At 35.1% G+C, this 18,337-nt stretch overlaps 1 protein-coding gene across 1 annotated transcript; it reads left to right on the top strand.

The window, feature by feature from the left end:
• Window positions 1-4,358: 4,358 nt before the first annotated feature.
• Window positions 4,359-6,017, top strand: LOC115982385 (lignin-forming anionic peroxidase-like). The gene is made up of 4 exons (XM_031104970.1): window positions 4,359-4,623; window positions 4,716-4,892; window positions 5,249-5,414; window positions 5,520-6,017. The coding sequence occupies exons 1-4, from the start codon at window positions 4,402-4,404 to the stop codon at window positions 5,915-5,917; spliced, it is 963 nt and encodes a 320-aa protein (XP_030960830.1). The 5' UTR covers window positions 4,359-4,401; the 3' UTR covers window positions 5,918-6,017.
• The last annotated feature ends 12,320 nt before the right edge of the window (window positions 6,018-18,337 follow it).

Genomic DNA, 18,337 nt, shown 5'->3' with positions numbered 1-18,337 from the left:
ATTTATCATAACCGGACCAGATTCATGGCCGGTTCCCGGTTGAACCGGTCGGACCGGCCGGTCTGATCCGGTTTTTAAAACCATGCCCTGAACTGCCAATCTAGTTGATGTAAGCAAATTAATATGTGTTGGCATGCTCTTATTGGCTGGGACTACAAGGTCAGTATGTTGACCTTGTAGTCCAGGACTAGGCAATAATTTTCCCCAAAATACTTGGTGAAAAGCAGTGACATGCCACTAGTGGCAACACACCTTCCTCACCAAAGCCAAAATTTTGTTTTTAAAATTGTATTTCTGCTTCAATTGTCTCTCTCTCTTCTATCCTCTATCTTCTTCTTCTCTCTTGCTTTGTCCTATCTCTCTCTCTCTCTCTCCACTGCTAATCCGGCGAGATAGGATCGCTGTTAGATTTGGTGGCTTGAGGTTCTTTGACTTGATTTGGTGATGGTGGTGTGGTTCCTTGCTGGTTTAATCTTGGGTGTTTGATCTTGGGTGGTGGCTAATTGTTTGATTTTGGGTGTTTGCTTTTGGTTTGGCAATGGTGGTATGGTGCTGTGATCTTGGTTTTGGTTTTAGTTTGGCAGTGTGGTGTAGTGCCGTGATATAGGTTTGATCTTGGGTGTTGTACACGGTGTTGGTGGTGGTTGTGTTTGGGTTTAAAACGTTGGGTTGTATATGGTGGTGGTGTTGTCTTTGATGGTATGTTGAGAGGAGAGACAAGAGAAAAAAAATATTTAAATGAACTAAGAAATAAAGAAAAATTTTTATTTAAAAGAAATAAAGTATTGAGTCTGATATATTTACGTAAAAAAAAATATATGGATAGCTAAACTATAAGACATAAAGTTTTTTGGGTTAGTTTAACTAAAAATTTGACGAGATTGATGTGAATACTCTATGGATTTAGTTTAGGTTGGTTATCTAAAACACCCTTAATGTAGTAGCTATAGTATTTTGGCTAAATATTGCTCTAAATTACAACTCCCTAGCCACAAAAATTGGCTAAACCGGTTGCCAGTGCCAAGGATTGAACCACCTCTCCTTTAAGGAAAATTTCTTCTCCATAAGACATGATGATCTTATGTAAAGAAAGGGAAACTAAAACTATTTATTCCAAAATGAGTAGATATTTCAAGTTTTCCCAAAAAAAAAAAAAAGACACATTTAAAAAATAAATAAATAAAATTTGATAGTTAATATTTGACAAGAAGGATGGTAGATTCAAATCTTGAACATTTTTGTTAGAAACATCATAAAGTGTCAATTAGTGTAAATCAATAAAATAAAATAAAAAGATTTTTTTAATCTTTATTATAACTAATATCTTTATATTTTTTTATTTATTGTAATTAGTGTTCACTCAAAATAATATTTATTTTTTTCCTAAACTTAAGAATTATGTTTTTTTGTTTATGTAACCATGCCATGTACTTGAAGGATTAACTATATGATCTTCTTTTTTAACTCATGTAATATGTTTGTAAAATATTCAAATTTTTGTGGATATATTTTTAATTAGGATTACTGGCTTTTTAATACTAATTTTTGTCACAACTAACTCTTTCTTTATTGTAGCAAACAAAAAGAAAAAAAGAAATACTAATCGTTTACAATAATGATGAACCCAATTTGGTAAAAAAAAAATACTAAATAAAATTTGATAGTGATGACAACAAGGCATGATTACATAAACAAAAAAATAATAATAATTTAGGAAAAAATAAATATTATTTTGAGAGAACACTAATTACAATATAAAAAAACTATGAATATATTAATTATAATAAAGATTAAAAAAATATTTTTTATTTTATTGATTCATACTAATTGACACTTTATGATGTTTCTAAAGAAAAAGTTATCTTTTATTTTTTATTTTTTTTGAGAAGGAAAATGTTCAAGACTTGAATGCACTATTCTCGCTATCTCTTTTTCTTTTTGGGAAATGCTAACGAGTGTCCTAAGAATAATCCATATAAATAAAGTTTTTATGGGAAATGGAAAAAAGTAATTAATATTGTGATAGTTTTTTTCATTTCCCATAAAAGTGATATTAAAACTTTCCTAAAGTGGATTATTAAAGAGTGCCCTAAGGATACTCGTTAGCAAAATCCTTTCTTTTTTGAGAAACCAGACCAGATGTCATGTTCATTAATTTGTTTGGTTGATCAATAAATTCCTAGGCATCTGGTCTATTATGTAATGTTTATTGAAGTTTATATCATGTAATGTTTTTCTCTTTTTATTTAATGGGTAATAACATTTTATTTATGGGAATTTCTTTCACCCTTGTCCGACCATGAGGGCAGTTTCGGGGTAATGACAATTTGGCAGCACATCCGCGCATAAGTAAATTTCGTGCCTGACTCGTCAAATATAAATAATACACCACTCTTCCCATACAGATCGTCATCCGTACAGAAATTGCACCATATTTTCGAGTTATAAACAATTTTTTGGGTTTATTCATTTATTACAATCGGCCAATGACTCAGTATCCAGTAGAACTTTCAGAGTTGATATTGTATACATCTTTGACCGATCCATATTTTAATATATGCGGGAATTTTCTAAGTTTATTACGTTGACACTTTACGCCAATCAAAGGAGAATTGGTCACATACTTGAAGCTGATGTTTCAAGTATGTGACCAATATGGATAGCTAAACTATAAAAAGTAAAGGTTTTTTTGGATTAATTTAGTTAAAAAATTGATGAGACTAATGTAAATGCTCTTAGGATTTAGTTTAGGTTTTGGTTATACAAAACACCCTTAACGCAGCTATAGTGTTTTGGCTAAATATTGCTTTGAATTACAACTTCCTGGCCACAAAAACTGGCTAAACCGGCTGGTTGCTAGTGCCAAGGATTGAACAACCTCCCATTTAAGGAAAAATTCTTCTCCTTAAGACATGATGATCTGATGTTTAGAATTGGAAACTAAAACTATTTATTCTAAAATGAGTAGATATTTCAAGTTAAAAAAAAAAAAAAAACCACACATTTAGAATATAAATAAATAAAATTCAATAGTTAATTTATGACAACAAAGGATGGTGGATTCAAATCTTGAACATTTTTGTTAGAAACATTATAAAGTGTCAATTAGTGTAAATCAATAAAATAAAATAAAAAGATTTGTTTACCCTTTATTATAATAAATATTTTTACAGTTTTTTTATTTATTTATTGTAATTAGTGTTCTCTCAAAATAATATTTATTTTTTTCCTAAATTTTAAATTTATTTTTATTTATTTTTTATATATGTAATCATGCCATGTACTTGAAGGATAAACTATATAATCTTCTTTTTTAACTCATGTAATATGTTTGTAAAAAGAAATACTAATCATTTACAATAATGAACAACCCAATTTGGTAAAAAAAAAAAAATACTAACTAAAATTCGATATTCATGACAACAAGGCATGATAACATAGACCAAAAAATAAAAAATAAAAAATAATGAAAAAATAAATATTATTTTGAAAGAACACTAATTACAAAAAAAAAAAAAAAAAAAAAACTATGAATATGTTATTTATAATAAAGATTAAAAAAATATTTTTTATTTTATTAATTCATACTCATTGACATTTTATGATGTTTCTAATGAAAATGTTCGAGATTTATTTTTTGAGAAGGTGGAAAATGTTCAAGACTTGATTCCACTATTATTCTTGCTGTCTTTTTTTATTAGAAACCTGACCTGATGCCATGTTCATTAGTTTGGTTGATCAATAAATTACTAGGCATCTGGTCTATTATGTAATGTTTATTGAAGTTTATATCATGTAATATTTTTCTCTTTTTATTTAATGGGTAATAACATTTTATTTATGGGAATTTCTTTCATCCTTGTCTGACCATGAGGGCAGCTTCGGGGTAATGACAATTTGGCAGCGCATCCTCGCATAAGTAAATTTCGTGCCTAACTCATCAATATAAATAACACACCACTCTTCCCATACAGATCGTCATCCGTACAGAAATTGCACCATATTTTTGAGTTATAAACAATTTTTCGGGTTTACTCATTTATTACAATCGGCCAAAGACTCAGTATCAAGTAGAACTTTCAGAGTTGATATTGTAATTGTATACATCTTTGACTTATCCATATTTTGATATATGCGGGAATTTTCTAAGTTTATTACGTTGACACTTTACGCCAATCAAAGGAGAATTGGTCACATACTTGAAGGCTGAAGCTGATGTTTCTACGCGTTATCGCATAGTGACCCTAATTAATGTACCATACCATACTTCTCTATAAATTGGTGAGCCTTAAGCTTCATTCTCCATCTTCACTCCATTGCTCTTTCTTTTAAGTTGAAACTTATATATAGCATAAGTAGCAGCTAGCTCGCTCTCTTATTTCGTCAAATCTAATTAGTTCAATGAGAAATTCTTTCATTTCCCATGCAAGCACTGCGACAGTTGTGTTCATGTTGCTCCTTTTGAGCACTACATGCAAAGCGCAACTATCTTCTACATTTTATGACCAAAACTGTCCAAATGGACTAAGTACTATTCGGAATGCTATTAGAACAGCTGTTTCACGAGAACGTAGAATGGCGGCATCTCTAATTCGTCTCCATTTTCATGATTGCTTTGTTCAGGTACGTACTGTGACCTTTGCCGGTTTCTCAAGCTTCTTTCCCCAAATATGCCATTTAAGCATTGAAATTTAAAGGCTAGCTTGGCTTTGCAGGGCTGTGATGCATCAATTTTACTAGAAGATGGCGAGAGGAATGCACTGCAAAATAGGGGTTCTGCAAGAGGTTATGAGATCATAGACAGTGCAAAAGCTCAGGTAGAGAAGATATGCCCTGGAGTTGTATCTTGCGCAGATATTCTTGCAGTGGCGGCTCGAGATGCTTCCGTTGCTGTGAGTAATAAATAAATCCTCACTCTTCTTACTATATATATTAGTATGTCTGTCTATATATGTATATAAATGCTAGGGGTACTATATTTAAATTTTAATAAATAATCCTCATCACCAATCACCAAAAAAGAATCAAACATTTATTTTTTTATTTTATAATTAATTGTAACAAAAGAGGATAGGGGGATTTGAACCCTTTTTCTACTAATAAAGATCTATCAATGCCATCAAGTTATAAGACTTTTAAAAACATTCATTTACAAGTTTATTGAAATCTGCCAATCACTTTAACATAGTCTCTTTACAAAAAATCAATCATGAAAACAAAATTTAATAAGAATCTCTTTGGAAAACAGGTTGGTGGTCCATCTTGGACAGTGAAGCTTGGAAGAAGAGATTCCACCACTGCAAGTTCCTCTCTAGCTGAACAAGAACTTCCAAGATTTACTGACGGCCTTGATAGTCTAATATCTCGTTTTGGTACCAAAGGGCTCAGTGCAAGAGACATGGTTGCATTGTCAGGTTAGAACTTAGAATAAATACAACACCTAAGATATTCTTTCAATCTTTTAGTTGTATATAATGAATGTCTCAAAGATGAACATATATACCATTGTCCTGATACAGGTTCCCACACACTAGGGCAAGCTCAATGTTCTTCATTTCGTGGTCGGATATACAATAATGGGAGTGACATCGATGTTGGATTTGCTAGCACACGAAAGCGTCGTTGTCCGGGTACTAGTGGACAACCTGGGGATTCAAACTTGGCACCACTTGACTTGGTGACACCAAATTCTTTTGACAACAATTACTTCAAGAATTTACTGCAAAAGAAGGGTCTCCTTCAATCGGATCAAATCCTTTTTAGCGGAGGAAGCACAGACAGTATTGTCTCAGAATATAGTAGGAGCCCTGCCACTTTTAAGTCTGATTTTGCATCTGCCATGATTAAAATGGGAGATATCGGTCCTCTCACTGGTTCAGCTGGGCAAATTAGAAGGATATGCAGTGCTATAAACTAATTCTTGCACAATTTCAATACCTTGAATCAATTAAGTTTAGATTCTTGTTCTATTATTCCTCCGGTCTGTCATATTTTTTGCGTGTGATTCATTGTTTATATTGTGGCAATTTTTGAATTATTCCAATTGTGAAATAAGTGTAAAAAATTATTGTAATGTGATTCATTATATTAATTGTATATTTTTATTAAAGAAAACTTACATTTGTTCTAGAAAGATACATATTACATTTCTGTGTGTATATATATATATATATATATATATATATATTGAATAGCATTCAATCATAGTTATTAAATTCGAACCGGATGTTAACGTACACAATCATGGAGTTGGGGCATTGAGTTACATGGTGGGTTTTCTATTCCTTGCTACCACCCGACTCTCACTTCAAGGCGGAATTTCTTTCACCGGCCCTGCTCTAGTGGATACACGCAAGTATCTATCCCCTACCACACTCAATTTTGTTTATATAAAAGTTTGTAAAATTTAATTATAAACTTGTAAAATATCTAAAAACAAGTTTTAACATTCTCAGAAAAAATAATAATACAACAATTCAAGTATTAAAAAAAAAGATAAAAAAATTCAACTATTAACAATACAACAATTAAAAATTAAAAATTAAAATCAAAAGACATAATAAATTTATAGTTTGGAAGCTAAAGCACATATATATGCCTTATAAAAAAAATTCCAAAAAATTCCTATAAGAATATTTTTAAATTTTAAAATATAAACCGGGTGAGTTTAGGGAAAAAAATTTACTCCCATCCCCGCCCCATTTGCTTTGTGGTGTGGGTAAAACCCATCCTATTAGGAGCGGGTACCCTTGGGGGACAGGTTCAAATTATTGACATCCCTATTTAAAATCCTATGTTTTCATTACACTCTCATTTAGAAAATAGTAGTACAGTGGACATACAAAAGTCATTTGGTATGGAATTACAAAAAGGTGGAAACAACTTGTATGGGTTACACAGGTTACAAAAAACCTAGTGGTTTGCTAGGTTTTACTGATTCTATAGCTAGCATAAGTGGTCTAATTAAACAACTAGATTTGCTTAGGTACAAGCTCATTGGGTTACCAGTCCAATCAACGTGATCAATTTTAGTTTAATAGCAAAAGTTTTTATATCAATTTTTTGTGAGCATGGAGTTTATGTGAAGTAAAAATAAAATGATTAAAGAAACAATTATACATGGAACACAAATATTCACGTGGTTCCATAGGAAGTGTTTAAGGAGAAAGTTTCACTAAAAAAACCAAGAAAATTACAAAGGTGATACAAATACAATCTCACAAAAACCAAACCCAAAATACAATAAAGGAACTGTCTCTCACTACAAGAATTCCTAATTCTTTAAACTTGACATGCAAAAGGCCAAAGTTATTCTCTCTCTCTCTCTCTCTATATATATATATATATATATTAATTATAAGGTCGGCATAGTGTCGTGCTATACTTCGAGTATAAACATATTTGCAAAGTCATTTAATTATTTAAGTCCTAGTCTAAATGGTGGACACGATTAAAAGATTTAAACCATATTATGCCAGACCGCAACAAATTTTCACCCTAGTTTAAATTTGGTCGAGCCACAAGACTAAAAACTCCTTTACCAACAAAGCCTCTATAGGCTATCATTAGTATCATAGATGGCAATCACCAATCACTTGTACAAAGGAACCAACTGAGTTCAAGCCTCACAAATGAGACTTGTTATGACAAGAGAGGACGGTTTCAAGCTAATAAGTTATGTGGTGTTTGAATTGCTTAGGAGTTATCTTTATCTTAGCTATTGGTTGTTATCTAATATTTCAATATATTTCAAAGTATTTGTTATTAAGTAGGATAGCAATTGTAGGAATTGTTTCTATCTTATAGGTGTTGGTTTGTTTTTATGTTCAGTTGTAACTTGTAAGCCTATATAAGGCCTTTTATGAACAATAAATACTACATAGATATCAGAATATTTTAGTGAAAAGCAAGCTTTGCTTGTTAGAGAGGTCCCAGTTATCTCTCAAAATATAACCAAAAATTTCTTCTCATTTACTATTTTTATTTCTGAAAATCCCTCGATATAACTATACCCCCTCATGAGAAAAGAGGTGCAGCACGTGGCTGTGGAGGGAGTCGTTTCAAGACTCCTCTAGCGCCTCCATCAAAGCACCTAAAGATTGTCATAAACCCAGGCTACATTCACACTAAGGAACTGACTTATTCGTCATTTTGTTGCCCTCTAAAAATATCTAATAATTTTCTTTCAAAATAGGATTCACAACTAGAATTCCACACATTTGTGCAGAGAATTTCCTTGATGAACGCCTTTCCAAACATGTGCAGTAGTGCATTCCAGATTCTTTGGTATGTTGATGTTCCTCTAGAAAACCACAAACCATGATTTCTGAATGAAATAATTGACATCAAAGCAACATTATGCTTTCACTTTAAAATCAGTACTTTGTCCCTTCAGTGGTGGCTTCAGTACTGATGCTAAAGCCCATGTTCTTCCCTCTTCCCTCTTATGTTTTGGAAACATTAATAGATAAAAGTAAATTAACTTCTGTTTAGGGGTTTTTTTTATGACCACGACACGCATCATGCTTTGATAAGCTAGCGACTAAACCTTGTATTCTTTTTTAGGTAATCGAGTTCGGTACTCAAGCTAATGGGTCACTTGTTGGCCGCTACCATTATGTTTTCTCTAATGGTTAATTTACTCAGATAGTATTCCTTGGATTTTCTACTTCTTCATCACTTTATTGCTGTCTGATTCTGATTGACTTATATGCAATCAGCGACACCATGTACCATATGATTAATCTATTTTATTTGGTTAAAATTAACGAAATTGGCATAATTGGACTCAATTGATTAAAATGGTTGCATAATATATAACTAAGGTATAAATTACCCAACAAAGTTTAACAACGGGTATTTGGGTGGGTTAATTAAGTTTATTATGTAAAGTTTTTCTCTTTTTATTTTATTTATTTAACTGGTGACAACATTTTATTTTTGGAATTTTCATTCACTCTTGTCTGACCATGAGGGCAATTTCGGGGTAATGACAATTTGGCAGGCGCATAAGTAAATTTCGTGCTTGACTTTGTCAATGTAATAAGTAATAACAGTAACACCGCTCTTACCATGCAGATACAGATCATCCGTGGTACAAATGTAGGACCAAATAAATAATAATCGCATAAACGACAATTTGGGTTGCTCATTTATTACAATCGGCTTAAGACCTAGTATCCAGTAGACCTTTCAGAGTTGACAATTTTATATATATTCGACTTTGACAAAACTTATATAAACTATTTTAGGTGTTATTTTTTTTTAGGTCTCTTTCTTAAGATTTTGTCACATATTTATTTAACTTAAAAAATATACTTTCATTAATAAGAAAAAAACCACATAGCAGAATTTTAAAAGAGGAACCTAAGAAACAACACCTAAATACGATACCTAAGTCTTACTCATTTAACTTTTCCATATTTTAAATTAAATATATGCAGGAGTTTTCTAAGTATATTAGGTTGAACCTCTACGCCAATCAAAGGAGAATTGGTCACATACTACTTTGAAGCTGATGCTTCCACACGTGTTATCGCAGAAAATTAATTAATAGTGACCCTAATTAATGTACCATATATACTTCTCTATAAATTGGTAAGCTTTCTCCACCATCTTCATTCCATTGCACTTACTTTCTTTAAGTTTTTTTTTTTTTTTTTGGATGAATACTTTCTTTAAGTTGAAACTTAGCATAAGTAGCAGCTTTCTCTTTTCGTCAAATCTAATTAGTCCAATGAGAAATTCTTTCATTTCCCACGCAAGCACTGCGACCATTGTGCTCATGTTGCTCCTTTTGAGCACTACATGCAAAGTGCAACTATCTTCTACATTTTATAACCAAAACTGTCCGCTTGACTTGGTGGCACCAAATTCTTAGTAAAATATTTTTAAAAAATACATGGTGGCTTCTCTATTCTGGTGGCAGGTCACTAGTTTGGTGGGCTGGGTAGCCAAGGCCAACAATTTGGTGGCTAGAGCCACCGCTCGATCTGGTGACCGGTGCTGATGATTCGGTGGTTGGAGCTGCTGCTCTGGCGATAATCAAAGCCATCGCTTCTACGACTGGTGCCAAGCCACTACTCCGACAACCAGTGTTGGTGGTCCTATCACCAAAGACACCATTTCGAATATTGGTGTTGAAGGTCCAAAAACTGAAGTTGTCATTCCGACCGCTAGTGTTAGAAATCTAATGGACGGAGACGCTGTTCTCTGACAACCGGTGCTAGTGGTCCAATCATTGTAGAGATGGCTCTAGCGACAATCCGATCGTCGAAGCCGCTGGGACCAACGACTCCAGTGGCTGAGCCACCACTTTTGGTGCTTTACTTGAAAATTTTAGTTGTCATACTTCTATTCATTCACCCTTCCACTTTTGGTACCGGTACTGCCATTATTGGAGGTGGAGGGGTTGGGGTCTCTAATTAACCAAGACATATTGCAGAACATTCTAGGCGAGGTTACCTGGCTTAACCTCCGCATCAACTGTGTACAGCAGCAAATCATGGAACCGCATTTGCAATCGAATCCTCACGCGCCTTAAGCTTGCATCAGCACTCTCTCTCAATCCTCTCTGCACCTAAACACCCCCACTAGTCCCCATTCCCCCAAAAGAAATCCTCATTTTCAATTATTTTTAAAATTTTTATTAAATTATGAATTATACTTTTTAATTTTAACATGTATTAATTACGCTTTTGGATAAAATCCATTAAACACCCTTGAAGTTTGGAGTAATGCCAAGCACAATCATAACAATTTAGAACTAACCAATGTAGTCCCTAAACACTACACACCGTTTGTGTGCTCTAAATTACCTCCCCTCCTCTTTCATTTTCACACGTCTATTCATTCACCCTTCACATACTAGCAAGCAGTAGCAACATATGCAGTAGCAACATATCAAAGTTAAGTACACCATAAAAATTGAAATTTCATTTAGAGCTGAAAAACCCAAAAAACTCAAAATCTAAATTTTCTTTAATTCATAGCCTCATATTAGATAGCTCCCTAGTCTCTCATAGTTCACTGCTAAAGCACAAAAAGCATATTTTTTTCTCCACAAATTTTGAACCATCAAAAGCCCACATTTACTTCGTAAACCATTTCTCTCTCATTCCTATTTCCCACACTCTATTATGTTTATTAAAAACCTCATTTGGTTGTTGAGAAAGAAAAGAAATTCAATACTTCGAATCTTCATTTCATTGCTTTTGGGGTGTTGATACTCGTTTTTGCAAATTCGTACCCAAAAACCCATAAGGAGGAAAGCCCAATGGAAAACAAGGCCCAAAGGCCCACCAAGAAGACCAAGAAACAAAAACCTAGACTTAGCCTAGGCTGAGAAAGAAATGCAAGAGAAAGTGATCTGCAGCAGAATACAAATATGTTGCAGAATAAAAATCTTCTACAAAATACAGATTTCTTCTACAGAATGACTTTGGTAGACTAAGGTAAATTGGTTCCAAGACCCTTTTGATCCAATAAAGAGTATTTGACCCATAAAGGCCCAAATCCTTTTGTATAAAAGGATAGAAGTCAAACCCATCCTACGGAGATGCAATAAAAAGTGATAAGGATGAACTCCAAAGTCTACAAGGCAAACATGGTGAAATAATGCCAAGTCATAGTGGCAGAAATAAGACAAAGTCATAGTAGCAGGAAACACGTGAAAGAGAAAAAAGCCAAACCAAAAGAAGAGACAAGCGTAGCAAAGCTGGGGGCTTCGTCATCCTGCAACTCAGCCGATGTAGGAGAGGCAAGGCCCACGGCTAAAGAGAAACAAAGGGTGTGGTTTGGTGGACGAGGGAAAGGACCTAGATTTGGTATCCTACCGAGACCACTTTTGGGAATATGCTTTGTTGGGAAAGTATCATTACCAAAAATAGGATGAAGGTAAGTGAGAATCATCTGATGCTTGCTAGAGAGTGCAGACAAAGAGAATTAATGGAGAACTTTACTGTTTTTGGAAAAGAGGTGTGAGGTGGCACCACTGCAAATTGGCCTTACCCCAAAATAGGGAGACCATTTGTCATGAGAGGTTGAAACTCCCTAGTGGGATTGAACCTACTAGTACATGGTCAAAAGATAATGGCCAGTATGTTGTAGGTGTTGGTTGAATGCCTACAACAGACAAAATAGTTGGTGAAAATAAGGGTAAAGAAGGAAAACCATCTAGGCTTGATCTTGGGTATAAAAGGAACAGTACCCATGAATATGGGAACAACAAGCACTGTAGGAGGAATACCACAGAAACCAAGGAAAAACATATGAAGGAAATCTGAATAGTGAGTTAAAAATGAAAGAAGAGAGAAGAGAGAAAGAACGTGATATTTGAGAGAAGGAAGAAAGTAGAGAATACACGGTAGAATTAGCACGCATAACTAGAAATCCTTTCCCTCCCTCAAAAAACACCAAACTGCACTCTTTGTAATCTCCAAATAATGACTACTCTAACTCATATTTCAAACCACATAACTTTATAGCCTTATTTGGTAATAAGGTTGTGTGAGTTGGGATTGAGATCTTTTTAGTCAACATCCTGTTGTGAATACTCTTTACCCATGAATATTTCTACTAAAGCTTTAATTTTTTCTTTGGTTACTACGCACATTACTTTTAATAAGAACAAATCATTATTTTGCCATATATATATATATATATATATATATTATATGTGAATACGTATAAGTATATATATGGATATATGTATCAATGTTATTAAATCTGTTCCGTTCCGGTCGGAATGGCCAGAATATTTCGTACCGGGATGTAATCCGGAACGGTAATACCACCCATTCCACTTCGGGTCCAATTCCGGCCAGTTTCGGGTCATTCCGGCCATTCCAACCGGTTCCAGTCAATTTCGGCCAAAATGTAAATTTCAGCCGGTACTAGTTTTTAGCCAAAAAAAAAAAAAAAAAATTGAAACTAACAAACCCATCAGCACAGCATGTTTCCATCACTGATCGCCTGAAGAAGTTCAAATCAAATCTGCTATGAAGCTACCAAATGATTTGAAAAAAAAAAAAAAAAAACAAAGGAAGAAGAAGATAACAGAAATTTAGAGCAGTTATGGAGGAAGCTCAAATTTTAGCTGCGTTCGAAACTTTCTTCTTCAGTCCTGCACTTAAATGTGGGTCTGGGTTTTTTAAACTTTCCAATACTTCTATAAGGAGGTATTGTGCATATCAGATTCCTTCAGCCATTCAAAATAGTAAGTTACGCACGTTTTCAAACAATTAAGAAAACTAACATCTCGAGTTTTTGAAACTCGAGATTCAACTTAAAAACCGACTCTTATACACTCGCTTTCCATTTGTTCTGCATTGCTGAGGTGGCAAAAATTGCCACGCGGATCTCGAGTCTTTAAGACTCGAGTTTTGCCTGGCACAAACCGAGTCTATAAGACTCGAGATTCAATTAGAGGAATAAATAATTTCAACAGATCTCGAGTCTTATAGACTCGAGTTTTTCCTGGCACAAACCGAGTCTATAAGACTCGAGATTTACTTATCCAAACGGTGTTCTAAAAACTTTGAACAGAACTCGAGTCTTATAGACTCGAGTTCTGGTGGAACTATTTCACTAGTTCATTCCGTCCACACTCAAAAACAGATAGCAGTAGTTTTCAGAACGTGTTCCTTGGACTATATTATTCAGTCCACACTCAGTATCTTCAAACTCTCACCCAAAAACAGAGCATCCTCAACTCTCACCCATACACTCAGCCTTACTAACTCTCACCCATACTCAGCCTCACTAACTCTCACTCTCACTCACCACATTGCCTCTCTCACTGCTCTTCCCTCTCAAGAATTTCATATTTCAGGTATGGGTTTTTTGATTTGATTGTTATTGTAGTTGGGTATTAGTTGTGTATGGGTTTTGCCACTAAGAGAACTTCCCAATGACTTTATGGGTTTTCCAATGGCTCCATGTATTTTCCTAATATAAGATGTTCTTCTTGTAGTATCCCACTGTTGTTGATTTCAATTCCGTGTTTTTATTGGCTTGCATGTCATTTGAGCTATATATTATTTGTTATATTTTCTTTGATTTATTACTAATTCATGTGATTAATCTTAACCATCTTGATAAAAATATGTTTTTGCATTAGCCATTTTGGTGGAATAAAAAAAATTCTGTTCTCATTGACTTTATTCTTTTTGAGGTGTTTCCCTGCATTAATTCTTCTTGATCAAATCTGCCAATTTTAAAGAGAATGAATCTTTCATGAATTAGATTCACCAAATTCTTGTAGGTTAGAAAATTTTATGAAAGATTCATAGCAATGTACGTTTCCCTTGTTATCTGATATGTGGAGTGTTGCTTGATTGTGGAGTCACCACTTTATCTTGAAGGAGCTAGTGGATTGTTTGAATTTATTGTTAAAAGACATAAAATGGGCACATGGTTATAGTAATTGTTGAAGTTACAAAACTTCAAACAATAAATAATGCATACAAAAGACTAGCAGGACATGAGTATGCAGATATCTCAGGGGATTTAAGTGTGGATGCTGGGATGTAAGTCTTGCTTTGGAGTTGACTGTGTTGTTTGCCATGCCTGGAAATTGTGAGCATCTCAGAATATAGTAAAAAAATAACTTGGAGAGGATTATTTGTGTAGTTACTAAGAAGTACTTTAAGGGCTGCCTAATATTTCCTTCATTTTGCTTTCTAACATGGTGCTAGAGACATTAATGTAATTTTAACTGCTTGAGTTGCCCCTTTTTAGTTTTGTAAATGGTAAACGTAGCACTAGAACATGACAGTTCCTTTATTTAGGAATTGTCTGCCTCTATACAAGATGCAAACTTAAGAACCATTGATTTTGTTATAGGTAAATCATGTGGACGTTTACATTTTGTTTTTTCCAGTGAAACCTCTAAAGTCCCTAAAACTTTTTATAGTGGTGTAGCAGATTGAGTTTAGATGTGTATAGGTTAATATAGATGTGTATAGGCTAGTACAGGTTAATATAGGTTAGATGTGTATAGATGTGTATAGGTTAGTATAGATTAGTACAGGTTAATATAGATGTGTATGTGTGAACAAAATATTATGGAGCAGAGGTTCTCTTATTCATTTTTGAAGGGGCTTTTGCAATTATTTAGTCCCCCATTATCTTTTGCAATTTTGTATGTGTTAAAAAAAATTGCGTTTGCAATTATCTTTTGCTTTACATGTGTTTACCTCTCATACCATGTTGCTGTAATTAGCCTCTTGTATATAGGAAGGATAGATGGATTTGTATATGTTCAATTGTTAAATATAGTCGTAGTACACTAAGAAATGGCACGAAAAAATGTTCAGTTTGTATGTATGATGAAAAGCAACTTATAAAAGTTTCTTGGCCGCATCTTTTTATTAGAAAGTTAAAGACCTACTAAAAAGTTTGTTTCAGATTAGGAAACTTGAAAATGTTTGTTAACTAACATAGTAACTTGACTGTAACAGGTTCACAATGCCTGAAATTGATATAATCATATACCACGGTGGTCCGTTGAAGAATGCCAATGCGAACAAGGGATTGCCATTTGAAGGGCCGGGTATAAAGACCTATTATACCCAAATTGATTGTAGGTTGAAGACCCTTGACGAATTGAAGATGATGGTTATGGAAGAGTTGTGTAAGAACCCTGCTGTGCACAACATACACATTACTTATCGCATGCCAAATGAAATCCTGAAGCATCGGATTAATTACAAGTACATGGAGATAGAAGCAGACAAACATGTGAAGATCATGTTTGACAAGTTGGAGAGAATACCTGAAGTAACTAACATTGAATTGTACATACAGTTGGAGCCACGTGCAGAAGTTGGTATTGAGGAAATCCAACAAACACAAACAAGTTTACAAGTTACAGTTCCAGATGCTCAATACCAGTATTTTACACATGTAGAGCATGTTGATGTTCATGCCGATGATGATGATGATGAGGATGAGGATGAGAATGATGATGATTATGATGATGAGGATGAGGATGAGGATGAGGATGATGACTATGTTGATGAAAATATTGCCATTAACGGTGAAGATTTTGGCGATAGAGATGAGATTGAAGACATGATTGAACAAGGGGACTTTAGGGACTTTGAGAGGGACATTGATGACGATGAGACATTGGACGGTAGTCAACCTGATGCATACAATGTTGTTAGTGTCCAAAACATTACAGACACAATCCCTGTGTACTCACCACCTGCCTTGTCATTTTCTGAAAATACTTGGGAAAATTTATTTGATCCTTCACATATTGAGACACCATTTGTGTCTAGTTGGAGAGAGGGGATGAATTTGTGCAAAGGCTTGACTTTTGCCAATAAAATGGAGGTGCAACGCGTATTAACAGAGTGTGCCCTAAAGGAAAACAAACATTTTATGATCAGTAGGTCAACCACGACAAAACTTTGTGCGAAATGCGTTGATGAGTCATGCACGTGGTATGTCTGCGTAGTCATGAAGCCCAAGTTCCACAATCTATGGATGGTCACCGTGTACAAGGGTCCTCACACGTGTATATGGACTGGGGTACGAAATGATGGTAGAATGATGAGTTGTAAATTTATTGCAGATGACATCCTTAAGAAGTTATGTGAGGATCACACTACCCCAATTAAGCATCTTAGATCTATGATAGAGTCGAAATATGAGGGACAAAAGCCTTCTTACTACAAGGTGTGGGATGCGAAACAAAAGGCGATTGGGAAGATGTTTGGGAATTGGGAAGAGTCTTACCAAAGGTTGCAGAAGTTGCTAATGGCATATATTGATCAGGATCCGACTACGCAGGTGTTCTATCGTACCACATCCACCGGTGAAGATGACACAGTATTTTTGAATTATGTGTTTTGGTCTTTCGGTCCAAGCATTGATGGATTCAAATATTGTAAGCCAGTTATCAGTATTGATGGGACCCATCTGTATGGTAAATATCAGGGAAAGTTGTTGGTTGCAATGGCAACCGACGCTAACAACAAGGTATTCCCTCTTGCCTTTGCTATTGTGGATTCTGAGTCAGGGTCTAGTTGGAGGTGGTTTTTACAATGCCTCAGAGATGCGATTGGCCGCGTGATACCGTACGAAGGCATTTGCGTAATTTCTGACCGACATCTCGGTATCAAAAATGCCATTGCAAACTGGCCTAGAAGGGATGATGGAAGAGCACTGGTATTTCATAGATATTGCCTTCGACATGTTGCTAGCAACTTTAACACACATTTTCAGAACTCGACTCTGAAGTCAGCGGCGTTGAAAGCCGGATATGCTAGTCAGGCAGTGAAATTTACCTCCATAATGGAGACCATTAAGCAGGCGGAAATTGAGGCCATTAGAAATAAGAAGAAGTTGACGGGGAAGGATGGCAAGGAAAAGAATCAAGATTATCTTCCATACACATACCTAATGAGCGAGTCTGTGGATATGTGGACCCAGTCACATGATGGTGGGAGACGCTTTGGGGCAATGACAACCAATATATCAGAGTGCTTCAATGGTGTATTGAAAGGTGCACGGGGCCTTCCTATTGCCGCGTTGGTTGAGTTCACTTGGAACAAACTTGTCAGTTATTTCCACGACCGTCGCAAAGAATACCTTTTTGAGTTCTCAGAGGGTAAGAAATGGAGTAAATATGCCTTCTCCAAGTGGGATGAGAATAAGAGTAAATCTGAGAAACATTATCTCAAGCCATTTAGCAATGAAGAGCTGATATTTCAAATAGTTACCCAACTCAACACGTGTAGTGCAGGAGGGGGAAACCACAGTTATGAAGTTCGGTTACAGGAAAGAACATGCAGTTGTGGGAAATGGCAAAACATAGGGATCCCGTGTTCACATGCAATCAGAGTATGTGACTATTTAAATATTGATTCGACCACATATATTCACCCGTGTTATGGTTTGAACAATGCCATTAACACTTATGAGCATGCATTTGTGGTTCCTAAGTCTCCGGCCTTGTGGAGGGATCCCATAGGGCCAAAGTGGTTGCCTAATCCAGCATTGTTGCGGGCCAAAGGTCGACCAGTGAAGTCGAGAATAAGGAATGAGATGGATGGAGTGAGGAATAAGGATCGAGAACCGGGATGGCGGAGGGAGGATGCAGATTTGATAGAGAGTCAGCCCAAGCAGACATGTGGACTGTGTCATGCTTCTGGGCATAACCGCAGAAAATGTCCGCAGTCCCGTGGCGCTTCCACAAGCAGTCATGTTCCACACTAGGTAGGTAGATGGCAAATACTTATGCATCGGTTAAATATTTGTTGTTCATTCCATGTTGACCTAATGTTTACTATCTTTTCTCCTAATGTGATTACTCTACGTTTTTCAG

The sequence above is a fragment of the Quercus lobata genome, chromosome 3 (assembly GCF_001633185.2).
Source record: "Quercus lobata isolate SW786 chromosome 3, ValleyOak3.0 Primary Assembly, whole genome shotgun sequence".
NCBI classification, from domain to species: domain Eukaryota; kingdom Viridiplantae; phylum Streptophyta; class Magnoliopsida; order Fagales; family Fagaceae; genus Quercus; species Quercus lobata.
This window is presented reverse-complemented; position numbering and strand designations above follow the sequence as displayed.